The sequence below is a fragment of the Poeciliopsis prolifica genome, unplaced genomic scaffold (genome assembly GCF_027474105.1).
Source record: "Poeciliopsis prolifica strain line A6 unplaced genomic scaffold, Auburn_PproV2 SCAFFOLD005, whole genome shotgun sequence".
Classification (NCBI taxonomy): domain Eukaryota; kingdom Metazoa; phylum Chordata; class Actinopteri; order Cyprinodontiformes; family Poeciliidae; genus Poeciliopsis; species Poeciliopsis prolifica.
Genome location: NW_026562380.1, coordinates 13,441,162 through 13,467,413, shown reverse-complemented (window position 1 = coordinate 13,467,413; position 26,252 = coordinate 13,441,162). Strand labels below are relative to the sequence as shown.

The 26,252-nt window shown below is 39.2% G+C and overlaps 4 protein-coding genes and 1 long non-coding RNA gene across 9 annotated transcripts; 3 read left to right on the top strand and 2 right to left on the bottom strand.

Annotated features, from left to right (window-relative positions):
• The first annotated feature begins 330 nt into the window (after positions 1–330).
• Positions 331–3,260, top strand: LOC129359871 (uncharacterized). The gene is made up of 3 exons (XR_008605961.1): positions 331–497; positions 1,800–2,028; positions 2,854–3,260. It is a non-coding gene; the product is annotated as an uncharacterized LOC129359871 (long non-coding RNA).
• Positions 1,847–5,180, bottom strand: LOC129359869 (THAP domain-containing protein 6-like). Of its 3 annotated transcripts, none has more exons than XM_055029804.1 (6): positions 5,148–5,180; positions 3,896–4,039; positions 3,506–3,701; positions 3,307–3,414; positions 2,890–3,094; positions 1,847–1,956 (listed from the first exon to the last, which is right to left on the bottom strand). In XM_055029804.1, the coding sequence occupies exons 2-6, from the start codon at positions 3,973–3,975 to the stop codon at positions 1,952–1,954; spliced, it is 594 nt and encodes a 197-aa protein (XP_054885779.1). In that variant the 5' UTR covers positions 3,976–4,039; positions 5,148–5,180; the 3' UTR covers positions 1,847–1,951. The 3 variants fall into 3 exon arrangements, with proteins under 3 accessions (XP_054885779.1, XP_054885778.1, XP_054885776.1); XM_055029803.1 differs by lacking the exon at positions 5,148–5,180 and adding an exon at positions 4,239–4,285; XM_055029801.1 differs by lacking the exon at positions 5,148–5,180 and having other exon boundaries at positions 3,896–4,261.
• Positions 4,311–13,341, top strand: cog2 (component of oligomeric golgi complex 2). Its single transcript, XM_055029796.1, has 18 exons — positions 4,311–4,450; positions 5,169–5,330; positions 6,693–6,758; positions 6,871–6,951; positions 7,160–7,263; positions 7,509–7,617; positions 7,810–7,989; positions 8,074–8,198; positions 8,412–8,538; positions 8,644–8,783; positions 10,317–10,378; positions 10,464–10,615; positions 10,697–10,882; positions 11,063–11,135; positions 11,926–12,068; positions 12,163–12,302; positions 12,424–12,607; positions 12,716–13,341. Exons 1-18 carry the CDS (start codon positions 4,394–4,396, stop codon positions 12,812–12,814), a joined length of 2,190 nt encoding a protein of 729 aa, XP_054885771.1. The 5' UTR covers positions 4,311–4,393; the 3' UTR covers positions 12,815–13,341.
• A 731-nt stretch (positions 13,342–14,072) lies between these two features.
• Positions 14,073–17,912, bottom strand: agt (angiotensinogen). The gene is made up of 7 exons (XM_055029793.1): positions 17,859–17,912; positions 16,252–16,693; positions 15,751–16,117; positions 15,543–15,667; positions 15,300–15,448; positions 14,809–14,965; positions 14,073–14,710 (listed from the first exon to the last, which is right to left on the bottom strand). The coding sequence occupies exons 2-7, from the start codon at positions 16,660–16,662 to the stop codon at positions 14,534–14,536; spliced, it is 1,386 nt and encodes a 461-aa protein (XP_054885768.1). The 5' UTR covers positions 16,663–16,693; positions 17,859–17,912; the 3' UTR covers positions 14,073–14,533.
• A 1,443-nt stretch (positions 17,913–19,355) lies between these two features.
• LOC129359860 (deleted in malignant brain tumors 1 protein-like) lies at positions 19,356–26,133 on the top strand. 3 transcript variants are annotated; one of them, XM_055029789.1, is made up of 22 exons: positions 19,356–19,430; positions 19,593–19,610; positions 19,702–19,737; positions 19,808–19,958; positions 20,050–20,234; positions 20,308–20,406; positions 20,604–20,651; positions 21,285–21,383; positions 21,488–21,529; positions 22,176–22,274; positions 22,374–22,421; positions 22,691–22,789; positions 22,890–22,937; positions 23,207–23,305; positions 23,438–23,473; positions 23,703–23,844; positions 23,968–24,173; positions 24,734–24,909; positions 25,037–25,267; positions 25,352–25,512; positions 25,605–25,849; positions 25,965–26,133. In XM_055029789.1, exons 1-22 carry the CDS (start codon positions 19,379–19,381, stop codon positions 26,009–26,011), a joined length of 2,367 nt encoding a protein of 788 aa, XP_054885764.1. In that variant the 5' UTR covers positions 19,356–19,378; the 3' UTR covers positions 26,012–26,133. The 3 variants fall into 3 exon arrangements, with proteins under 3 accessions (XP_054885764.1, XP_054885765.1, XP_054885767.1); XM_055029790.1 differs by lacking the exons at positions 21,285–21,383; positions 21,488–21,529; XM_055029792.1 differs by lacking the exons at positions 21,488–21,529; positions 22,176–22,274.
• The last annotated feature ends 119 nt before the right edge of the window (positions 26,134–26,252 follow it).

Genomic DNA, 26,252 nt, shown 5'->3' with positions numbered 1-26,252 from the left:
CCGCTTCCCTTCTTCCTCTTCCTCTTCCTCCCTCTCCCTCTCCTCCTCGGTCTGTCACTACGGCTTTCCTGGCGTGCAGGTAGTCACGATCTGCCGAGATCTTGCAGGAAACGCGGATGCGTGTGTGCGTGCCTTCACCGTGACAGCGGCGCCCTTACCGTGCGCTGGGGTGAGCCGCGCGTTTAAATCCACCTTCCTCTCCCGGCTCGGATGCAGAGCCTGGCGGCCAGACGACTCAGCAGCCGGTGGGGGAAAGCTGCGCTTCAAAGGTCCGGAAATAATTCCGCCCCTTGCTGTGCCGACAGGGCTGCGCACTGGGCAGAGCTCAGCATCCGGGTTGGCAGAGCGGCGGTCCGCGCTCTCCACCGAGGAGCAGAAGGAGTAGTACGAGCCGTCTGCCTCCACATCACCTGACAATGAATCCCCCCGGCGTCGACCAATGAGATCACATTTCCTGATCCAAACCGAGAGGAGGACTTGCACTCATAACCCGTGGGGTAAATAATAATAAAATAATAATATTATTAATATTATGTTATGAAAGTCGCTCGGTTTTTCCAGCGTTTGACGAGCCACACAAAAAGGTTGCATTAATACCTGCACGTCGAATATATCAGGGAATATTGTGTATCATGATACACAAAACACCCAAGATACATCCTTATAAATGCCCGTATAAATAATGAAATAATCAATTTAAGATAATACATACGGCACGGATCTTCCACACAGCAAAAACATTGCCAAAAGTGCCACCATCCATTAAAGATTTGTTGAATACTATCAGTAATTACAACCCCCCATAAATTAAGTAAATAATACATACTATGTATTCAAATTAAAAACTGTTAATTATTCTGATATGTATGTTTAAACATCAAAATAATTAAAATGCATACAGTAAATGTGACTAAGATTTTTCTGCCTTAGGTCAATTTCATAAATGAATACAAAACCACAAAAATATTACTTAATGATTACTTTCAACAGTAAAACAGTGTACTTAATGACTTAATGTTTTCAGAATGAAGTACCTCTTTATGTTGCCCTCAACCGACTGAGGTCAAAAAGTGTCACAAACCAAAAAAAACAAGTATTTTGTTAAAGAAATACGTGATATTTTTAAATTATGGAGAAAGAATCTAGAATTATTCAAAAACTCAATCACTTTTAAAATACACAAATACAATCATATTCAATCAATTTGAATATGCGTTTAGATGTGGTTTGACAGATTAAGTTACCTTTTGACTATTACAACCTTTGAGCAAGTTTTAATGATTTTCAATAACCCCACATCCCTGCATTAAACATGTGTTTATTGATTTGATGTCATTTTCTAATCTTAAATGTCTTTTACAACTAATGAAGAACTAACAGTATGAAAAAATCTGCTAGTATGTAATAAAACTATGAATTAGTGAATTAAGTTTCTGAAATAATCTGGATTTACGTAATTGAATGAGATTTCCAGAAGCCTCAAATTTTCACAAACATTGTACAACACATACGCTTTTTTTTTTTTTTTTTTTTTTTTTTTTTTACCAAAAAGAGTTTTAATATGTGATCACATGCAAGTTGAAACTGACGGGAAAGAAATATGCAAAGACATTTAATCTCAGATTAAAAACGACAGCTTCTAGATTACATTGACTCAGAACATATATTATTATTCATCACATCTCACAAAACACTAAATCATGAACTGTCCAAAACAAGAACCATAGATTTATTAAATTTGTCCAAGAGTCTTTTCCAGTCAACAGGCTTGAAGTTTACAATCATCCCTTTTTATTCAGAATTTCTGCCGGCTGAAATGAGTGATCATCTTTCTGAGGCGGAGTGGTGAATACATTCAAATAAACCTTGCGGAGAGCACAGCTGGGGTTTCAAGACGTCTACAACTTTTGTCCAGCGGTGTGATCCCCCTGATCGCTTGAAGCCTGACGTGTCAATCTGCCAGTGAACCAAAATAATGGAAAAAAAAAGGTCAATCGAGCGTAAAATGAAGAATTTTACACGAAGCAGGTACCGAACAAAATTAAAACTCAAACTTTCCAATGACAGTGAGCTTGTTACTTGTCCATCATGTGCTTTGTTTTTATTCAGGCAGAGATGTTTTCAAAAAAGACGTTTTCCTTATCTCTAGTAATATTGACAAAGACAAAAAATATGTTTGTGATTAAGAAATGCTTTGTGAAATAAAGTAAAGAGCAGAGTTGATGTGCTCTGGCCAGACACTGGTTCACTTAATCTGTCCCATATTTGTTACTGCAAGAACTATGCAGGTTTAATGAACTATCAAAAAGTACTTTTACTTTTAAAGTAAAGTACTTTTACTTTTAATGTACCGGTACATTAAACAGCAAGGGGTACTTAACACACTACCCCTTGCTGTTTACACTGGGTTTAAAGGGAAAGCAACGTTTTACCCCAGAAAACTTGCAAAGCCCAGTGGTTGGGTGTGGCCTGTTTTGTTTTTGAGTTAAAAATGTTTAAAGTTGACAGAAAATTTGAAAATATCACTTGATAATTATGTGTTATTGAAAGATTGGAAGATAAATAAATGAACACCAACTATAAGATCTTAAAAAATGCAAATGCAAATGTAAAAAGACCAAAATAAATAAGCAATGCTTAGCCTGGTGGGGGCAAGAGTTAAGCCTAGGCTGCCCTGGAATGTCTTCAACATCACAGGAACCGGATATGATCCCAGTTTTGTTCAGTGTTTTCATAATTCAAGAAATAATTTTTAAAGAGATGACGTCATGGAGCTCACCTCTCATTCCTCTCATTGTAATGATGGTCAAACATGTGGTAGAAGATAATTAAGTGTTTTATGTTTTCTCCTAGGAACTGACAGTCTTTACAGCTGATCACTGGACCTACCAGATTCCTGGAGCAGCTCGATCTCTATTGCCTCTGATAGCATTCCTCTTTCTTCTAATCGTTCCAGGAGTGACTTTAAAACTTGCTTCTGTCTCCTTTCTCGATCCTTTGCATTTCTGAGTTGTCGCTCCAGCTCCTCGATCCGTGCTTGAGCGTCAGACAGCTTTTTTTTTACTTGAGTAGGATCCAGAGCATAGTGATGATCCTACAGAAGGAAAGATTTGTTGACTAAAGCAACACTTTTGCTGTAAATTGCTGTGAACTGTTTGTGTTTTAAGAAAGAAACTGTTTTAAAACTGAATCGTTTTGGTTTATGTTCTACTCTGCAAGTGAATCAAATATAATGCAAATAAAATATGTTGACATTTGTAGATTTGAAGTAAAAGTCTGAAAGCTTTTGCATGATACTTTACTTACATAGACTGCAGGCTTTGGAGGTTCCAAACATTTGGGAGCAGGGATGGGATCCTTGATTGGTTCCAATGCACGCCTTGATGTCTTTGATGACCTGGCTTTAATGGGCCTCTTCAGATTTGAAAACAGAGATATATCAGTGAGAAAAAAAATAAATTAAAATGAGGTGGCATATCTGTAAAAAAAAAATGTATGCACTAACCTTCTTTAGATGATTTGGAAAATATGCAAAAACAGAAGGGATAACACCTTCCCTCAATCGAACAGTTTGACCAGTTCTGTCAAAATCAGCTTGCATAAAGTGATCACTGCAGAGGACAGTTTTATTGGATGGCTTGAAGTCCAGTCTTCTGAATGCTAAGATCCAGGCTTTTCTGAGCCCAGGATCTTTGGGGAACCTTTAAAAATCAACAAAGTAATGACAGATTTACTTCTAATTAGAGCAATAATTCGGTGAGTGGGCATATAGTTAACAACGTGAGAGCATGTTTTGCTTGGCAACAAAAATCAAAGCATGTCTATAATGTCTTTGAGAGTTTAAATTACATTTAAAACGGCAGACCATACTGAAACACAACAAACGTCAACTCACTGGTGAAAAGTTATCCCTCGATGTTTACTTAGAATGGTTCGTCTGTTTTTGCAGCCATAAGCTGAACAGGACACCGGCATTTCTGGATGTGGTCACGTTTACAACAAGAGCTGCTCTAATCGTCTGCTGCCAACGTTGACCTACCTAAGATGGCGGACACGAAGACGTATGTTTGAACATTAGCAAATTCGGTATCTACCCGTATTTATCTACGACCAGGCAATTTTTGTAGCAGAGCAGAAGTGTATTTGAGTTGCCACGATAATTCAAAAGTGAAGAAAATTAACTTATTGCAAGTAAATACAGCAAACTCTCCGTAAAGCGACAGGACAACGCTCCTCACCGCCTCAATGGCGTCTGAAGACCCCCCGGCCTCTAGAGGGCGCCGTGGTATCACGGGAAGTGCCATGTTTGCGGAAGCTCCGCCGCAGCAGCTAACCCGACAGTTTGTCATCTTTATCCGCGAATGTTGTGCTGAGCTGTCGTTTAAGATCCAAAATGAATTTACCGAAAGGACCAGATTCTCTGTGCTTCGATAAAGATGTATTTATGAAGGTGAGAGTTTGTTAAACTCGCGTTATCTCGAGAGCTACGGTTAGCACCTGCCAAGCAGTTTTAACATTAAACAGGACAAGTGTCGATGTTTAATGTTAACTGTTGATGTTTAGAGATTTGTTTTTGATACTGTGTCCAAAAAAAAGTACACATGCCTGCGGTTTTAATTTATTTCACCTGTTTTATCACAACCAATATGTTTTAAGTAAAGGACTAAATATTGATGTTCTCATGATCTCTTCTATTTACTTTGCCTTCCGAAAGTAGCTACACCGCTTTAACTTTTACTCTTCATCACTGAATATTATTTTATATTTTTTAAAAGCAGTTGTACGACATTGTTTACAACTATGCACTATCCTCATTCTGATTTTATGAAAGCTGAGCTGAACCTAATGGAGAATCTGAGGCATAATCTGAACATTTATGTATTCTCTATGCAATTCAGCGAAAATGCTACAGACACCCCAAAAGACTTGCAGCTGTTATTACTGTAATAATAGTTATTATTGTAATAACAGCTGCAATTGACTAAAGGGGACTAAAGACAAATGGATGTCACACAATTTGTAAAAGAAAAGCTTGTATCCATTTCTTGTCTATAATATAATCCCACTGAAATACCATTTAGTTTGAGAATTTTGTATGAACAAAAGAAAGCTTAGTTATTTTTATGTGTGTTAGAACTGCCACTCACATTTTCTGCTGTTGCCTCCAGGACGATTTTGACGTGGACCAATTTGTGGCCGAGTGTCGAAAGCAGGTCCAGCTGGAGGAGATGAGAGAAGACCTGGAGATGTACTACAAACTGCTGAAAACAGCCATGGTGGAGCTCATCAACAAGGATTATGCAGATTTTGTCAACCTCTCTACCAACCTGGTGAGTTGTTTTCGCTACACGTCCAGCGTTGCACTGTCAGATGGAAAGAGATTGGTAGAACAGGGCAGTTTATATAAATACATGTGTGATGACCACTGCTAATAATAACACAAAAAGTTACATTTTGGTGACACAGCAACAGATCAAGGATCTTTTCAATGCATTGATTTGCATTTTTATTGTTATTTTTTTCTCGTTGTTGTCATGTTTTTAATTAAATTTTCTTCTTTCAGAAGATTTTACTTGTTTTCTGTGTGGCTGCAATGAAACATTTAAATCTAATTGGAGAACACAAACTTGGGTACCATAGAATATTTCCTCATAGATTCTACATTGTATATATGGTGGAATCTATATGTTTTCTTTAACCATAAGTTAAAAAAAACACACTTAATTTAATTTAATATTACAGTAAAGACTTTAAGTTGATTAATCATTATTATATATATTTTTTTGTTTTGCAAAAATACACAAAACACAAATAGTGTTAGAGTAAAAAGCATGACCTAATGTGGAATATATTGCTCATTTGAAACTAATAAAACAATCACAGTAAATAGTACAGATTGTTTTCATGCCTAAAAGTGGCCATTAGGAAACGTTTAAACGTGTTTGAATTTATTTTCAAAGAAGGGGATGAAACTTTATTTGCACTTCTCTGCCCTCATATCAATGTACAAAGACCATTTAACTTTCACAACCTGCTATATTTCCCAAAATGATCTAAACAAAACCTTCAACTAGAGTTACTTGTTTTAACTTCCTTCCAAAAAATATTTTCATCAGCTCTGCATTTGACAGACTATGTTTGTCATAACTCAAAAATAATTGTAATATATGTCATCCAGCTGTCACTTAATAGCAATCACTTATATAAAGTGATCATCTGTCATTGGGCGTCCACATGCCAGAATGAGTGAATCAAGATCAATTGTCTTGGATGTCTGCGATGATTTCGGGGATCCAGCAGATGTCGCTATTGAGCAATAAATGATCAGTTTCCATGTCGTTATCAGAATGTAAGAAACGCTCAGTGAAACATCAATCTGCCCATCACTCACGTTATCCGAGCGTGTCCGAATGAACACAGGCCTCATCTGTCCCCCTCTGCTCTGATCAAAAATCTATATTTACCAGTGAAATGTTAAATTCACTGTGTTTTCGAGAACTTCCTACAGCATCGAGAGCATTGAGGCATGATGAATCTTCATCAGACTCTGACTTCTGCTCATCAGAAGCAATTAAGTTTGGATACAAATTCTACACCTTGAAATTATAAACTCACCTCACATAGATGTTAGGTAGAATTATATGTGTTTCAAAGTAGATATTTCCTGTTGTGAGTACTATTTATCATCTCAGGTGGGAATGGACAAAGCCCTTAATCAGCTTTCGGTGCCACTGGGACAGTTACGAGAGGAGGTTATGGTAAGAAACCATAAAAAAAATTAAATAAATAATAAGCTTTGATCTTTTCTTTGTTCTGTGTGTTTTAGTCAATTCAAAATATGTTTCTTTTTTTTTTCCCACTTTCTGGCAGAGTTTGCGTTCCTGTGTGAGTGAAGTGATCCAGGCCATCGATAACCAACTGTCCAAACAGGAAGACCTGCAGAAAAAAAAGGTTTGGATTCGTTTCCTAATATCTGATCTTTATCTGTAATGTAATACAGTCATCTGTTGTCTGCGGCAAACTGGGCAAATTCAGTTAGAAAAAAAAATGAAAAGACACTGATACTCTCTGTGGATTCTACTTCTCTACTGCTTAATTAGTTAATAAAGTGGAGCGTCTCCACTTTGTGAAATGATCCGTTTTCGTTTTTGCCCCTCAGGTGTGCGTACTGAGGCTGATTCAGGTGGTTCGCTCGGTGGAGAAGATTGAGAAGATTCTCCACTCGCAGAGCTCAAAGGACTCCAGTTCTCTGGAAATCAGCAGGTGGAAAACAGAACAGACTCTCCATTCGAGCTCTTGTAGATTGATGAACAAAGCATGGTTCACACTTTACAAACAGAAGATGCTGTCCAAAATTATACAAGGCTTCTATTACAGTAATGATATTGATTCAGTATTAATTTCCTACTGACTTTGCGGAAGGCAAATAAGTGTTGGAGGTTAATATTTGCTTAGCTTGGTTATATGTATGTCCCCATGAGTGATGGTGTGTCTGTGTGTGTGAACAGCCCTTTGTTAGCGGGCCAGATCCTGGAGCGGATTGCAACAGAATTCAACCAGCTTCAGTTTCACGCTGTGCAAAGCAAAGGCATGCCCCTGCTTGACAAAGTCAGACCTGTAAGTGTCATACGGTTAATTACAGAGACAATAGATGAACTAATAACCTCTCTACTACTTGATCGAATGACTTGATTCTCTTTTTGTCTGTCCTGATTACCCATAAAAGCCTTCATGTGTCTGTTGAAGTTCTATAAAAAAAAGAAGCAGTGGTGGCCTCTGATTTAGATGCAGTTTGTTGTGTTCTGGCAGCGCATTGCGGGGATCACCTCCATGCTGCAGCAGTCCCTGGAGGGCCTGTTGATCGAGGGTCTGCAGACGTCAAACGTGGACATGGTGCGCCACTGCCTAAGGACGTACGCCACCATAGACAAAACCCGAGACGCAGAGGCTTTGGTGGGACAAGTGCTGGTCAAACCATACATGGACCAGGTGCACATCTTTGACCTGACCTTAGCTTAATTTTATATTGTACCTGGGAGCAGGCTGGATAAATGTGTCTTCTTCTCTTTCCAGGTTATAGCAGAAGAAGTTGTGAAGTCCAGTCCGAGCGGTCTTCAGCTGATGTTCTCCAGACTGTTGGACTTTGTTCCTCACCATTGCAGACTGCTTCGAGAGGTGACTGGAGGAGCTATATCCAGGTATTATTATAATTAGAATAAATTAGACATGAAGTCATTCTTTTTGTATTTTTTAAATACAAAAATTTGGTTGGTTAGTAGGCACTACTTGCTGTGCATTTTCTATTTTTATTTTTTTTCCAGTCGAAAAAACCCCCCCACATACTCTTAATAATGACAACAACTTGGTAAACCAGTGAAAACAGCTTTCATTTGGCCTTTTTTCGCCCTCAGTGACAAGGCTGATACAGTGCCAGGTTATGACTTTCTGGTGAACTCTGTGTGGCCAGAGATGATCAGAGGAGTAGAGGAAAGGTTGGCTTACATCTTCAACCCTGGAAACCCTGAGATATTCTACGAGGTATGCAAATATTTCTGGCGTTTTGTTCAAAACGCTCTATAGCAGAAGTTTGGCGTCTTCCATAAACTTCAAGATCTGATCTGTACTTCTTCCCCCGTGTCTTAGCGCTACAGCGTTAGCATGGACTTTGTCCGGCGTTTCGAGCAGCAGTGCAGTTCTCAGGCCAGTGTGAAGAGACTGAGAGTTCATCCTTCGTATACCAGCTTCAACAACAAATGGAACCTGCCTGTCTACTTTCAGCTTCGGTAAATATGCCCCTCATTTGTTTAACGCTTTATTAATCCTGGAGATCTGTTACTGAATACACACCACACTCACACACCTAGAGCCAGGCTGTATGGCGCCGAGTGAAAATAAACTCACTCACTTTCAAACAAAGCTTTAAAAAAATGTGTGTTTTGCCTATAATGACTTTTTAGCATCCTGAAGGTGAATGTCAGATACATAAGGAAGCAAACACTTTTGGCTCTCTGTGCAAATGTTTTGCTGTAGCACTTTTTCATCTCCTTAAAACACAAATAAATCGTCACCTGAAATGTAATATCTTGAAGATGTGTACAGAGGTAACTTGGTCTTGTATTATTTAATCCACTGAGTGAATCAGATCAATGAGTAAGCTTCAGTCCACCTCCTCCAGTTACATTGAGAACAAAAATCTCTAAATTTACTTTTCCTTGATCACAAGAATAATGGAAAATCCTGGTTTCTCCTGATTTCGGCAAGAAATTCAGTGAAAGTCTTCTGTGGTTGTAGTTTTCTCCAAATGTGCTGTCATGTAAAAATAGATAAACATTTGCGCTCTAATCTCAAACGCATTTCATAATATAAGGATTTCATGTCAGTTGATATCAATATTTTTTGGATTAGATTTTATTTTTAATACGCCACACTTTTTTAAAAGTCGTAAAAGCATGTGTCATTTTCATTTCCCTTCACAAGCATTGACTATTTTATGCTGATGTGTTACATAAATCCTAATAAAACCACAAAATTTCTGGTTGTAACATGATCAAATGAAGAAAAGTGACATGATATTAAAACCTGGAAAGTTTGTTTATTTTACCCCAAAAGCTAAGAATATGTACTCAATACTTATTAGATGATTATTTTTTTTAAGTAAAATTGTTGATTTCAGGGATTTCTTTTCAATTCTTACTAAACCAATAATTTTTGAGGGGAATAAATTTAGCAGGAGTGCATGTGAAAGTCAGAGTTTGGGTCCAAGTAAAAATTGTGCTAAGTGTGTAATTTGTTAAATAGACGTTTCTTTGCTCTTTAGGGCTCAGAGAGACAGACTGCGATTAAAATAACAGCCTGTCAGCATTCTCTGCCGATAAAGACAACTCGGAAGGCGCTCACGACACGAACAAAACCCGCTTTTACCAGAGTCTGGGAAATGACTTATGGCTGATAGTTTCACAGAGACGAGTGACTCAAAACTAAATGTCAATGAAGACTGTGTCAACAAATTACTGAACGTTGCTCACTGCTATGACAGCAGACCTTGGAAGAATGGCTGCTGGTGAGGTTGGGGAAAAAGTACAGAAGTCCTCCCACAGACACATGCACAACATGCAGGTTCATCTCTGCATGTCAGAGCAAAGATCACGGCACTTGTCCACATTTCACAACCCAAACCCTCCACGGCTAAGCTTTTCCGGGAAGTCAAAAATTTCCACGCTCGTGTTGTTGAGCGTTTTTGAATCTGTGCTGGTGCAAACATTGAGCTCATACTATTTTGTCCTTCCGAACTCTGAATATTTTCCTCCATTTTTTAGGTACAAAGAAATTGCCGGGCGCCTGGAGAACACCATAGGAGACGGATTAGAAGCAGCACCAGGTGGGTAGTTCATGCCTAAATGTTAAATGGCTGTGTTTGCCACACACGTTTCCCACAATGCCCCTGTGTTTTTGCTCCTTTCCAGCTGGCAGTTTGTTCCACCTGCAGGTGTCTGAGGTGTTGTGGTCCTGCTTGGTGAGGTGCTGGTCGGACAAGGTCTACCTGTCACCTTTGGCTCATCGCTTCTGGAAGCTGACTCTGCAGCTGTACTCGCGATATGCCACGTTTCTGGATGAGGTAAAGCCAAATGCGGAAATGAAAGAGGAGCAAGAAGAGCAACCCTGTCCAGGCTTTACCTCACTGAGTCAATCTACACAGGCGTTGACCAGAACCCCGGCCATCGAGGCTCCAAAGGAGCCGACCAGACCCCTGCCGAGCTCGGCCTCTTCTACGTCCAGCCGAACGTCCCTGGACGAAGGCGGCAGCGAGGGCGGCGGTCCGGCAGCTCTGTCCACCAAACAGCTGGTTTTCATTGCAGCTGACATTCAGAAGCTGCAGGAGAAGGTGTGTGCACACGCGGTCTGAAAACAAAACAATACAGAAGGGTCACCCAGATGTTTCCTCCATTATAAAATGTGGTACATTTCTGGTTGTGGTATTTGCTTTTCCTTTGTAGGTATTCCAATCTATTTTGTAACATTACAACCCCAAACTTCAGTGTAATTTTTTATTTCTTTCTTTTAGATCCCAGAGTTGTCAGAGATGGTCAGACAGCGATTAGATGCAATCGGGATCAAAAACTTTGCTGTTGTAGAAGGTAAGCTGGGTGTACAAGGCACAGTTGGAGCAGTTTTTTTTTCTTGTCAGAATATGACAGAAAGGTAAAAATCTTTGGACATTTTTTCTTTTCATTGTTCTTTTTATATTTCTTTTTAGTTTTAGTTTATTTAGTTATGAAAAACTCGGGATGTTTACACTCCTTGAACGTAATTAAACATTCACTTAAGTAGTATTCTGCTAAAATCAAAAATACTTTATTAATCCCAAGTGAAAAAATAAAATTGCTACTTATTGTTTTCTTTAGTTCTGGATCGGTTTGACCAGCTTTTACCATTTTATCCCAAGCCGCATTTTTTTGATGTGTATAAATAAGTAAACAAATTCAAACCCATGTAATTAACTATTATATTTTTATGCTCATGAATTATGAAGATGATCAGAAAAGTCCTTGAATCTCATGTTTTGCTTCTCATTTTTGCGAACATTTGAAGTAGTGCTCTTTCTAGTTGATTCTTTTATAAAGGGAGACCACTTATGATACCAATCAAATACATTTTTAATTGGCCTCCTACTAGATACTATTTATTAGATACATGAGCAAAAAGTAAGAAAGTTTACTTATCAAAGCTTATATGAAATGACTCACTGCATGTGGAAAAAAAATCACAGAAGTGTGCATGAGCCACATCTTAAATAGCACACAGTCACAGAAAAACACTGCATTTCTCAAGAAATGTTAAAAATGATCCCTTTCAAAACTGGAATATTAAGTACAAAAACGTGGAAACCGCCGCTTCCTGGACTTTTACAAGCGCTCTGTCTGACAGATGCCCTCACAGACTCCAGGGTTCGCTTGTCCAGCAGCATTCCGAAGCTGAACACCAGGATGACGCAGCATCTGACTGAACGCTCCTGCCGCTTCCTGAAGAGCGCCTCTGAGGTGCCGCGACTCTACCGCAGGACCAATAAAGTAGGTGGATCCTCCCCCGCATACCATCAGCTCACACTTGTGATCTCTTCGAACATTTTGCCTTTTTGTTCCTGATGACCTTTTCCGTGTGAAGGACCCACCAGTACGAGCATCGGCATACATGGACAACGCTTTACAGCCATTGCACCAGCTGCTAGCAGACTCCATAGGGCTGGTCAACCCCCAAACGGCACAGGAATGGCTCCGAGTTACACTGTCTGACTGCACACAGAAGTAAGTCTCATATATACATTCATGAAACTAAAATAACCCAAAGAGGTTGTTATGCTACTAGAAAGAATATCCCATGCCGTGAATTCAGTCTTTTGGTTAAAACTCTTCTTTTCTTTTTCAGGTACTACGAGACCATCTCAGAAGTGCTGAGCTCAGTGAAAAAGATGGAAGACAGTCTGAAGCGTTTAAAGCAAGCCAGAAAAGGTGCGAGCGCTGCTGTCACAACAGGAATCAACGGTGGGCCGACAGACGACAGCAAGATCCGTCTTCAGCTGGCCTTGGATGTGGAATATTTGGGCGAACAGGTATTTGTCGCTTTAATATACAAATGGGCACAATCAAAGCTCAAATCGCCTAGTAAAGTAGCAGCTGTTTCAGTTTCTGTGTCATTTCTCTATTTGCTTTTGTCTCAGATTCAGAAAATGGGCCTCTGGCCCAGTGACATCTCCATGTTCTCCATCCTGACGGAGCTTGTGAAAGAAGCCCGGGACCTCGCCGAACAGAACCAGTAGAACATCCGCTTTGAAGCCTTCAGATTTTTCTAAGAAATGAAAGTTTTGTCTGCGGCAACACGAGAAAGAAATAGAACTGACTTTATGAAATCATCGTCCAAATCACTGAGCCCTCACAGTGCAACAAACGACGGGGCTACATGTGTACCAAAGTTGGTATGTTTCTACGGGATCATTTGCTACTGTGTAGTGGATTCTCGTTGTAAAAACTGTTATATTGATCATCTTATGGGTTTGAATGTTTCTAAAAAAATCCAAATTTTATTTTTAAAGGGTAAACTCAGTAATGTTCATTTAATTTTTTAAATGCCTTACAGATGAAAATGGTGTTAATTTGGAATATGTGCAGATTCAAACTAAGGTTGCAAAATCCTAATTAATAATTTGGAAATAAGGAAAAAGGCCTTATATCATCTGTGTTTCTATCCACAGATGATTCGGTAGCTACATGTAATTCTGAATGGGTTGTTTAATTATATTATTTTTTTTGTGTTTTTTTTCTAACAATCTATTAAAAAGGATGACTCTGGGAATAATTGTTTTGTCTCATTTAACGAAGCGATAAGTTTGGGTTCATTTTCAGGACCATGCAAACTTTTTTTCAGCACTTTCAGCAAAATGATCAAGAAAATATTTAGATTTTTTTTTAAGACTCAGTAACAGTTTTTCTGGTAATTCGGTCATGCTTAAGGTCAGAAACCCAGATCCAGCTGTTTTCAGTTTTCTGGCAGAAACTGCAAAAATATTTGTTAAAAAAGTCAAAATTTGAAGCTCTTCATGAGGCGATGCACCCAATCAAACCCTCCATTGCAACTGAAAGAGAATCACGCCCGCAGCATCATACGTCCTCTCCAGTGCTCACCAGTGGGAATGGAGAATTTTTACACCAGACCTTCTCAGAATATTTTACAGAAAAGCCCAATTTTGTCTCAGCTGATCAAATCATTTGAATTTAAATGGCAGGAGTGGAAAGTACCTAACATCATACGTAACTGATGTCTCATTTTGAAACTGCTTTTTTTCCTTGCTCTTTTATTCTGCATAGTTGGGAACATGTAACTTTGTCCTTCAGCAGGAAGTTGAGGTGAGCAGCTGAGCTCTTGTTGCCATCCCGTGATGGCAACAAAACATCCATCGTATGAGCTACACAAGCAAACCTTGGGTTTACAGCTGTTCGTCATAATAACATAATAAAAAATAAACTAAAATAAAATCCTCACAACTATCCATAATTGAGAGGATTAAAAACATTTGAAAATAAGGCGATGAATGGCATTTTATTTTATTCTTCCCGTTTCAAAAAGCATCTACACATTACCCATTTCTCTGGAATGTTTTATTTATACAATCACAGGCAAGCAAAAATAAACTCTTAATTACAATATTATAAGAACTTATTCATTTCAAATAGACTACTTTACCAAGCCTACTGAAAGGTTTTGTAGAGAACGTCATAAAAGTAAATATTTAAAAAAAAAAGGTAGGGAAGTTTTAAACTAGTTTACTGTAAAGAAGTCTATCCATAAATACTACAATGAGACCTCCAGTTATTCCAGTAACATTCTGTGTGCTGCTAACCTTGAGAAACCATCACACTGTTTTAACACTAAAAGAGACAAAGTTGTAGCTTCATCTCTTGTCTATGCTGTCTGGTCATTTCTTTCAGACGCACGCAGCAGCACTTTGATGGTCTGCTCATCTGTTCAGCATCAAACAGCTTTAGAGGGTAGGGTTGGTGATCTTTCCCAGCAGCAGGATGGATTCGTAACGCTCCTCTATAACGGCGAACAAGAACGGTCTGTTGATGGACAGCCTCAGAGCGGCGCCTGCCTCTGTAGTCCTGGCCTGAGGTTCTGCTGCTTCCCCGGACATCTCAAACATCACGTTGTTCATGGCCTGACAGAAGAAAAAAAATAAAAAGCTGTTAATGACACAATCGATTCAGAGGTTGTTTTTTTTTTTAAGTGACCACAAGATCAGTTCATCTGGTTTGCCTTGTCTGTGGAGAAAGGGCTGGTGTTGCTGAGCCGGCTGAACTCGGCCTGGGAGCCCAAGAGCGTGAGCCCAAGAGTGCGATTCATGGTGGTCAGCAGGTCGTGGATGTCAATCAGAGAAGACAGGGAGAACTTAGGGAGGGACAGCTCCAACAAACTGAGAACCAAAAAGGAGAAAAATTGAAATGCCTAAAACCAAAATGGGAATCTTCTTATTCTTTCTGTATCATCCAGAAAATGTTTTCTGTTTGACACACTGAGGCTAAGTATGCTCTACATGTTTACATGACAAACGGCACAATTACATGTCATTACATTGTCATTGTCATTGTCATTGGAAATGGAAAGGACTGGTGAAAATAGAATATTTGTTTACATTTATATTCCAAATATTGTGAACTGCTGATGTGTGTGGCAGAAATATTTCCAGTCTGTCCGATTGACTGTGGAGGGATTAATTGATAACTCTCATTACGAAAACCTTCTCTCACCCTTCCTGGAGGTTCTTGTGCCAGCCTCCCATCAGGTTGGTGAGCAGTTTGTTCTCTGTGTGACCGAGAGTCGTTCCTTCGTGAGGAAGAATGAGCAATATGTGGGTCTGTTTACTGAGAGGCAGCTTCACGACAGTGCACCTATTCACCTTCAATAAAACAAGCAACAGAGGAGTCAAAATCTGATCTGATGTACTACTGGGCCATGGATGTAAGGAAAGAAACAATAGAAGAAAGCTTTACCTTGTCATTCATGTAGTGGTAGTTATTAGTGCGTGTCATTGTTGAAGTCGTTACTTTTGTTGTTTCGTCCACATGAAACTCTTCCATGGAGATCTTATCTGGTTGGAAAGCTGTCATCCAGTCGCCTAAACAGAGACAAGCAGAGAGCAAAGTCAGGCTTGATTCTTCAGTTGTTCCTGTCATTGATTCGGTAAGCCAGAGCTCATGCCTTTGAAGCTGAAGGATGAGATGAAGAGAAAGTTGTTGCTTGGGTTCAGGTCTTTGAAGACATTCGTCACTTTCCCGTGCGACGTTTTCTCCACAAAGCTGTTCACCAGAGTTTCCGCCTCCTCATGCTTCGAGAAGTCCACGCCTCGGATAAACGATTTGTCTGAGAAGTCTTGTGTTCCCTGAATAAAGTCTCTACATAGCTGAGCGTCGCTTCGTACAAAGGCCCAGACCAGACTGGTGATTTCATATCTAGACCCATTGTCCACCAGAGAGTTAATGTCTTGCAGTGTACTGAGGATCTTATGTCCGTCTACTAAAGATACACAGTCCTCTCTGTCGGTACCGCTACTAAGGCCTAGAAACTCCTAGAATAAAAACAAAAGATTATGAGCAAAGGATGAACATTTGGGATGGCAGGGGCATTAAGTTACGCTTTCCATAAATAAAATCAAAGTAGAGCTCAAACACTACCAATAACAAGCTAATCGAAGGCATGCACCTGAAAAGAGCGTGCCGTCTTCTTAGAAGCTCCGAGGTAGAAGGCAACAAGTGAGCCAAAAGTGTTGACCGGAGAGAAGAGGGTGTTGTTCCGTTTTCTGCTGAGGGCCTGGTACATCCTCAGACCCAAAGGATTCAGCAGGCCAACCAGGACTGGCGTCCTCTCTGGCGTGTTCTGCTTCTGTGCATCCAGACTTGACCGGTCCCTGCTGTCAGGGGTCAAAACTTCAACATCAAGGGGCTCCACTGTGACGGTTTCGAGAGGCTTCACAGCTGAGCCTTGCAGAGTCTCACAGCTGACATTGTCAACCGCAAACAGGTGGAAGGGGTGAATGTAGACGCGGTTGGTTTGGCTTCCGGAGATCCAGTAACACACCAGGGCCGCTAGAAGAAGTGGTTGTAGCTTCTGCATTTTACCTTTTGTTGCTAAGATGATTTTCTCTCTGTGGGTAAACAAAGATACATTATTCAGTTTTACAAGTAACTTATTGTTTTTATTTCATGAACCACCGTCTCAGAACATTGAGGTTTGAGGTTATCTCTGACGGCCACAGGATCATAAAAACAACTTTCATCACTAATCAGGTTGACTCTGGTTTTGGTTCTCTGTGAGGTCAGCTGGCAAGAGTGGCTCGCTGATTGCAGGCAGAGATAATATGCACCCCCCCACCCCACACACACACACCCACCCACACACCCACACACACACACACACACACACGCACACACGCACACACACACACACACACACACACACACACACACACACACACACACACACACACACACACACACACACACACACACACACACGCACACACCCACACACCCACACACACCCACACACACATCCTCGGACTTTTTGTGTTAGAGCTTTCAGACTGTCTGCAGTGTTCTCAAAAACGTTTAGAGTAATGAAAGTGATTGAAAGTGATGCACATTTTCAGACAGAAAACCTCCCCAGCGTGTTCTCCACTTCTCATCCTTTGACTATAAGAAACCTGTTGTTAAAAGACAAAAATCCAACTTTGTGGATGAGTGAAGTTGACAGTAGGGTTCAGGATGACCGTCCAAATGCCCCAATCTTAACCCTGTTAAAATGTGTTGACTGACCTTAAAATCTGTATCCATGTCAGGAAGACAACCAATTTAAAACATCCTTACAGTTCTTACAAAAAAAAGAGTGGTAAACTATCCAGCCAGAATAAAATTTGTATGTGTGGACTGATGGATTCGTGGGATTTAAGCAAACATATGACCTGTTATGCAGCACAGTCCACGGCCTTGGTTTCTGATCAATACATCCGGCGACTAAATGTTTGTATATTATTGAGAAAACTCCTGAGCTGCAGTGACTTCTGTCAAAATAACGACAGATGATCTTTATCGTCTGTCCCAAAGGTGACAGAAATTCTTCTTTAATAGAAAACAGACTGCTGAATTTTAGCAATTCTTTAAAATGTGGTTCTGACTGTTTATTTTGAACTGCACCATCAAATGAAACTCTGTTACCAAGTTGACATTTGTAAATGCAAAGATTTCCCGTAATTTTTCAGCTTTCCAATGCGCTTCTTTAGTTCATCTCAAAACGTCAAAACTGACTCTTACCTTGTGTGTCTGCAGTGACTGAGTGAGGTTCAGAATGAGGATCCCAGACCTCTGCTCCTTTACTTAAGTCCAGCTGGTCAGTAGCAGTGGTTACTCATTAACTCAAGATAAACTGAGTCAGGGGCTTTACTGAGTCACAGTTCGCCTTGTTCTGATGAACAACTGCTATAGATTAATGGTGTGTTTTGACAAAAAGGGGAAATAGAGGAAGGGGGTAAAGAAAAGCTTGACTTCCATAAAAGTACAGCAGGAAGTTTAAAAACCTCTGATCTTGTGTGTATTTTCTTTCTCTTCCTCATATTCCCCGACTGAAAAGTTGGCATACAGAAGAAATGTTTATTTCCGGAAAGATTGTGGTGATTTTCCTCAGCACAGGGGTCAAGCAAACGAGTCGACAAGTCATATTAACGTCAAAGTGTTGACCAAACAATGACCAAAAGTGAAAACGAACCAGATTTCCTTAAACATGGCCATGTTTTTGTTTCCATTATGAAAAATAATGATTGAGGTTGTGATGAATCAAGGTTTCCTTTCTGGTAGGTGTTGTTCTCATCTGTGGTTTTTAATGTTTTGGACTGGCTGCGTTATGCTTCATATTCTTGTGAAACATTACAGCTTCAGCCTGTGTCATATACTTTTAGTTAATACAAGTACATTTAGGACAATAAAGTTTCCAAGGAAGAGTTTGTTGCAACGTACAAACATTGTAGAAGCAGATCATTGTTTTACCATTTTGCGAAAGTCCTGGGAAGAAAGTTAATAATGGCCATGTGTTCCGCTTTGTACTTTGTTACACAAAGCTAAGCTATATTGTGCTGTTAGAGACGTCATCACCAGAGTTTGGTGGAAAACCTGCACCTGATTCAACAAGGCCAGTTTTATTTCCCCATAAAGAAGTGAAACATCATCCTGTCTGCTGGCTACTGACTGATATAATGAGTACAGGCATCACAAAAAGAAATAAAAAAATGAAGAATTCTTTGATTTTCTTTTTACTTCCTCTGAAACTGACAACAAGGTGTTGAAATCTTATTAATGAATTAACTGCTTGGGTGAGATATTACTGTTTCCAAACAAAATGTTTGGAAACTATGAAAGAACATATCTAAGTCAGATAAATACCTTCAAATATGTAAATGTGTTATCATCAGACTGTATCTAAATAAAGCGTATTAGGGTCCATATAAATCCGCTTTTAAGCTGTCTATAATTCATTTAATATATTTTTATCCCTTTAGACATTTATGCTAGAAATGGTATTTCCATTCTTATTCACTGTTGCTAATTTATGACTATCATCTGCTCATTTTTAAGGGTTTATAAACCACACATCAATCATCATTTATTACATTTAGTCAACTGTGTGTTTCTCATACGTATGTGTTACTGGGTGATATTTCACTCCAACATTTTGGTGACGTCAGAAGCTTTATGGGTGCAGTAATCAGTCAGTTGTTAAGCATATAAGCAGCAGAGATCAGGAGATGAAGCAGATGGAGAGTTTTGGAAACAAATTCACCATGAGAGCTCTCGTGTTTCTCTGCAGTGTGCTCATCACGCAAGGAGTGCAAGGTACCATTCTGTTTAATTCAATAACCTTAAACATATAGAACATCAGTTCCTACTTCTGTTAAGAAATTTGCATACCTTAAAAAATGAGTAAATCCAAGCAATATTATTTTGGGGATTATTAACCTTACTTCAACTAACTCAAAATGTTTTCAAATCTTCCAGGTTGGTGGACAACGGAAGGTAATTGAGCACCATTTAGTGTAAATCCAAACAAAATATTTTCAGATTGTTTTTTATCTCAACTAACACAAAATGCTTTAAAATCCTCCAGATTTCCTTCAGACCACTACACCAATGGATTACACAGGTTACAAGGTTCAGATTACTTAGATTAAAAATATTTCCACTGTTGGTTTCATTATTTCTATTTTTTCTAGGAATCAACTGCGATGGCTACCTTTACAACAACAATGGCACTTTTCAAAGCCCCAACTATCCGTCTAATTATCCAAACAATGCAAAATGTACATGGTACATTAGGCCCAGTTTATCTGGTCATAGTATTCGTTTGGAGCTGGTTAATTTACGGTAAGTGAATACTCTGTATATGCAAGATTGTAGCAATTTTTAACTGGATTTGCTTTATTTTTAATTTGCCATACTGTCTGTTTGGTCTCAGCGCTGAGTGTAGTTTTGACTGGTTTGACATCTATGATGGCTATGATACCAATAGCAGAAGGGTGAGACAACTCTGCAGCGCAAATTCCTTTGTCTACCACTCCACTGGCAGATACTTAACCATCCACTTTAGCAGTGATTCTAGTGTCACCGGGCAAGGATTTCTTGCAAGCTACAAAGTCGTAGGTAGGTCTCTGTGGTTAAAGAAATAAAAACAAATCATGTCATTTTAACAAAAACTCTTGTTTGTTTTCTAAAGCTGAAGGTTCCTGTAAGTACAACTGTGGCTACCAGGTTGGAAATTGCTCTTGCCAATATGACTGTGAATACAGAGGGACTTGCTGTGCAGACTATGCAAGTAAGCAGTGATGCATTCTCACAAAATAGATTTGTGGGGAGTTTTGCCTTTCATAAATAAAAATTACAACTGTTCATTAATTTTTCAAGCCAAATTATTTTTGAGGAAACTCCCACATTTCTATACAGTAAATTATTGGTAAAATGGAGTCTAATTGTAACGACAATTCATTTTCAGTGACTTTCTTTTTTTTGCAGCACGCTGTGGATCCTCCAACACATCACCCTATCCCTATCCCACCACATGTAAGACAGCATCATCAGAGCCTTTAATAGAATTTAACAAATTTATTAGAGATTACGATGAATGGACATAACAAAATCAAGCAAAGCATAATTCCTTTCACCTTTTCTTTACATTTTGTCACATTATAACTGCAACCTGGATGTATTTTATTTTGATCGTATAGCATAGAAAAATATAAAGTTGAGGATATCTAATTACTTTTCACAAAATAAAAATTAAATGCGTCCATTCACTTTCCTGAACAACGTGCAAATAAGAACCTGTTACACTCTTTTTACATATAATTACAATAGTTGCAAAACGGTAAACTCACCAAGACGTTCAAGCCTTTGCATGTACCAAGAGACATGTAGAGACATCTACATGTACAGAGAGCTGCAGATGTGACTGCACTTCTGAAAGATGTTTACAAATCAGGTTGGATTTTCCTTTTTGTTAAACAAAATAAAAGCTAATATTTACCTGTCCAAAAGTTCTACCAATACATTTTTGTGGGTTTAACATGAAAATAATGTGTAAAAAGTTGAAGACATGAATATTTTTGTAGGTCTCTGCATCCACTGAAGGTTGGAAGAAACTTGCAAATATATTTGTGAATTACTTGCTCACTTTCTCTCTGACTTGTTCAACAGCTCAACCTTCTTGTCGATACAACTGTGGATACAACATGGGAAGCTGCTCCTGCTCCAGTTCCTGCCAGTGGAATGGAAACTGCTGTCATGACTTCTACTGTGAGTGCAACCTCAACAGGTTGTTGGTTGATAGTGCTCATAAAAGCTTGTCTAAACACTGCTGCAAAAAGTTTGTGCAATTTTTCCTTTTTTTTTATTTGCAGCACAATGTGGATACATCTACAGCACCACTTATCCTGTGACATGTAAGACAACATCCTCAGAGATTTTAATAGAATTTAACAGATTTATTAAAAATTACGATTAATAGACAAACAAAAAACAAGCAGTTTCTTTTAAAAGAATTTATACTCCTTAAACTTTTCTTTACATTTTGTCACATAATAACTGCAACCTTGTATTTTATTTTGATTGCATAGCATAGAAAAATATAAAGTTGAGGATATCTAATTATTTTCCACAAAATAAAAACTAAATCTGTCCATTCACTTTCCTGAACAACATGCAAAAAAGTTGTTTTTACACGCTTTCTATATATATTTACAATAGTTGCAAAGAGATAAACTCACAAAGACATTCAAACCTCTACATGTACAGAGACACAAACATCGAAGACTTAAAACTGTAGCTGAACTTCTTAAAGATGTTTACCACTTAAGGTGGAAAACAAATGCATTTTACTTTCCATTAATCAAATTGAATGTTATCATTTACCTTTCCCCAAAATTCTAACTAAACCAATAGATCTTTCTGGGTTTAGCATGAAAATAATGTGTAAAAAGTTGAAGACATGAATATTTTTGTAGCTCTCTGTATGCACTGAAGGTTGGAAGAAACTTGCAGATACATTTGTGAATTACTTGCTCACTTTCTCTCTGACCTGTTCAACAGCTCAACCTTCTTGTCGATACAACTGTGGATACAACATGGGAAGCTGCTCCTGCTCCAGTTCCTGCCAGTGGAATGGAAACTGCTGTCATGACTACTACTGTGAGTGCAACCTCAACAGGTTGTTAGTTGATAGTGCTCATAAAAGCTCATCAAAACATTGCTGCAAAAAATTGTGCAATTTCATTCTTTCTCTTGCAGCATACTGTGGATCCTCACCCACAACCAGCTATCCTGAACCCACCTCACGTAAGACAACATCAGCGCCTTTAACAGAATAAAATGAATACATTTCCTCCAATTTTTTAAACATTCATTTTTTTAGACATTACAATAAATGGCAAAGATTAGGGATGCAGACACCTCTACTGTTCCTTTTAAAAGTATTTTATCCCTTGAACGTTTTGTGTTACAAGTTGAAGATGTGAATATTTTTGTAGGTCTATGTATGCACTGAAGGTTGGGAGAAACTTGCAGATACATTTACTTGCTCACTTTCTCTCTGACTTGTTCAACAGCTCAACCTTCTTGTCGATACAACTGTGGATACAACATGGGAAGCTGCTCCTGCTCCAGTTCCTGCCAGTGGAATGGAAACTGCTGTCATGACTACTACTGTGAGTGCAACCTCAACAGGTTGTTGGTTGACAGTGTTCAAAAAAGCTCGTCTAAACTCTGCTGCAAAAAGTTTGTCCAATTTCATTCTTTCTCTTGCAGCATACTGTGGATCCTCACCCACAACCATCTATCCCGAACCCACCTCATGTAAGACAACATCAGAGCCTTTAAAAGAAGAAAATGAATACATTCCCTCCAATTTTTTAAACATTACAATCAGTGAACATGGCAACGATTTGTAAAGCAGACACCTCTACTTTTCACTTTGAAAGTATTTTATCCCTTCAACGTTTTGTGTAAAAAATGAAAGACATGAATATTTTTGCAGGTCTCTGCATCCACTGAAGGTTGGGAGAAACTTGCAGATACAACATTTGTGAATTACTTGCTCACTTTCTCTCTGACCTGTTCAACAGCTCAACCTTCTTGTCGATACAACTGTGGATACAACATTGGAAGCTGCTCCTGCTCCAGTTCCTGCCAGTGGAATGGAAACTGCTGTCATGACTACTACTGTAAGCACAAATTTGTCAACATCAACTGGATCTGCATTCATCATGAGACATGCTTTGATTATGCTAAGTCTGTTGTGAAAAATATGAGGAAAAAAAAAAACAAAAAAACGATTTATTTTCTGATTTATGCAGCTTATTGTGGAACCTCCCCTGAAGTCCCCACCACAGGTAAAACGTGTTTTCTCTAGATCTATTTTAAAGGGACATGTTGAACACAATAATAGAACTCGTTTCTGGAGGAGATAGGTAAAGATAATACAAAATTTTGAAGAATTGTGATTAAATATTAATTTAATACAGTCTTTTTACATCATTCTGACTCACCGCAAATGTAAAACTATCCTAATAAATAATAATAAAAAAGAAACATCAATGAGATCTTATTCTCCTCAATCAGGGCCATGCGGAGGCTCCCTGTTTGGCTCTGGTACCATTTCAAGCCCCAACCACCCCGACTACTACAACGACAACTCCTACTGTGTGTGGCAGCTCAGAGCTGCATACGACCAAAGGATCTTCTTGGCATTTTCTTACCTGCAGTGAGTAGAAACAGTCAAATCCAGTCATGTTTCAAGAATGGAAAATATTGTAGGATTTGGTTTTTCATTTCTACAAATCTTTTTCAAAACGTGTTCACATTTTCTTGCCGCTTCTACAAACAGATTGGAGAACTGTTGCAACTGTGACTACATTTCTATCTACGATGGACCGTACACTTACTCACCATATTTGGGGAAAGTGTGCAACAACACTCTGAGCACTTTCTACTCCTCCTCCAACTACATGACAGTGATCTTCCGGACAGACGGCTCTGTGGTTGGCCGGGGATTCAGAGCTGAGTTCATGAGCTCTCTGAAGCCCAGCTCCGGTACGCCTGGGTTTCCATGTTTATATATTTTAGTTGTAAATTCTACGTGAGGCAATTGTTGAACTGGTCAAGTCAGGATTTACATTTTTATTCTGAGGACCTTTCTTTTCAACATCAGTCACACCAGAAAAAGTTGTTTCACCAGGAGTTATGAATAAATGTACTAATATTTAATTGCAAACTATCCGGTTGGTGGACTCAAGAGTCAGCAGGAGACTGAAGTTTAATTTTTGGTAATTCAAATGATTGCTACCAAACCATTGGTATCCAGCTCCAGCAAATGAAATACTTTAGCTTATTGCTAAATAAGTTAAAGGGAATAAATGTTACAGTAAAATAGTTTACGTGTTCTTAATAAAAATTCAGTTTTTGTGTCACAGGACTAAATTTTTGGCCCGTCACAAATGTTTGGACCCCTTTGGTCGACCACATAAGATTCCAAAAACATGCATAAATGTTTGTGACCCACCGTGCAAAAAGAAGCATGGTTACTTTCCTATGGAATTTTAGGGAACAATTATCTATTTGTTTATTAAATACTGAACATATTTCTCTTTCAGGTCGTGTTGACTGTTCCTCAGACAACATGAACATCGTTATCAACCGAGCCTACCTGAACTCTCTGGGCTACGACGGACACAGTTTGTACCTGGACGATGAAAACTGCAAACCACAGATTTCCAGCTACGAGGTGACCTTCAGTTTCCCTCTCTACGCTTGTGGAACCGTCAAACACGTAAGCGACTCACAGCATTCTCGAAAAATATGAATACTATTTGATCATTTTCCAGCATTGTTCTTTAAAGTTCGCCAATTCTCGAGAGACCAGATTCTCATGTCCCAAAACCTTCCTCAATAAACAGTTCAACAGCGGCAGAGTTGTGTACACCAACAACATCCGCGGATTTCCCTCGTCGCAAGGAGAGATTGTGCGTCAGTCTTACCTGAAGATGAACGTCAACTGCACCATGGAGGAGGATTCCATGTCCCAGATTATGTTTGTTGTGGGAAACGGGGGTAACAGCAGCATTGCTGGTTCAGGGCATTACAACACCAGCATGGCTTTCTACACGTCCAGCAGCTTCTCCTATAAGGTAATGTTTGGCCATGAAGATGAGACCGTGGGAAGTTTCTTTTGGAAACGGTACGATGCTGATATTTCGCTGTCTTCTGTTCAGGTAACTAATGTCCCATATCAGGTTGCTCTCAACCAGGACTTGTATGTTCAAGTGGACTTGAGTAGGCATGACAGTAACCTTGTCCTATTCCTGGACACCTGCGTGGCCGCCCCATCGCCCTTTGATTTCGAAACCAGACCTTATTACTTAGTGCGAAACGGGTAAAACAACAACATGCAGCTCACTAAAGTTGCCTCTTTCTGCTTTTGTGTTTTTGCTAAAAAGAGATTTTTTTTTCTGTTTTTACTTCCAGGTGTACTGTTGACAGCACGTATCGCCCCATCTCTTCTGGCAGCTGGTACAGGGCCCGTTTCACATTCAAGGCCTTCATGTTCCTGCGAGGCACAGAGTCTGTGTACCTCCAGTGCAAAGTCCTGATCTGTCCCAGCTCGGAGAGCAACTCCCGCTGCCGCCGTGGATGCAGCAGGCGTAGGGCCCGGGAGCTGGAGCCCAAACACGAGAGCCAAACTCTGGTCATGGGTCCCATTCAGCTCAAAAGTAAGAATGTATCACAATTGATTCCATGCAGTGCCTAGAATACCAACAGAAGCCCAAAGAAATGTTGGGACTTGATGAGAAAAAAATTAAAGTTGAGCATTTTTCTATTTGGCAGAAGCTGAAGAAGAGAAGAAAGAGCCTGAAGAGCAGAACGAGGCTTAAGTTGTTTCTGCGAAAACCTCATCCAATCACTTCTGTATTCCTTTAAATGAAATCCTTGATTCTACTCAAACTTTCTTGTCTTTCTCTCTCATTATCTGATTAAATGCATTATTGAAAGAAAAGCTTTGTGCCTCATTGAGTCAAGCTCTTAACTAAAGTGAATTTTCTTTCAGTAAAAAACAAATTAAAAATGCAACATTCATCATCTTTCCTTTATCCAAATTTGATTTGCCGTAGTAAA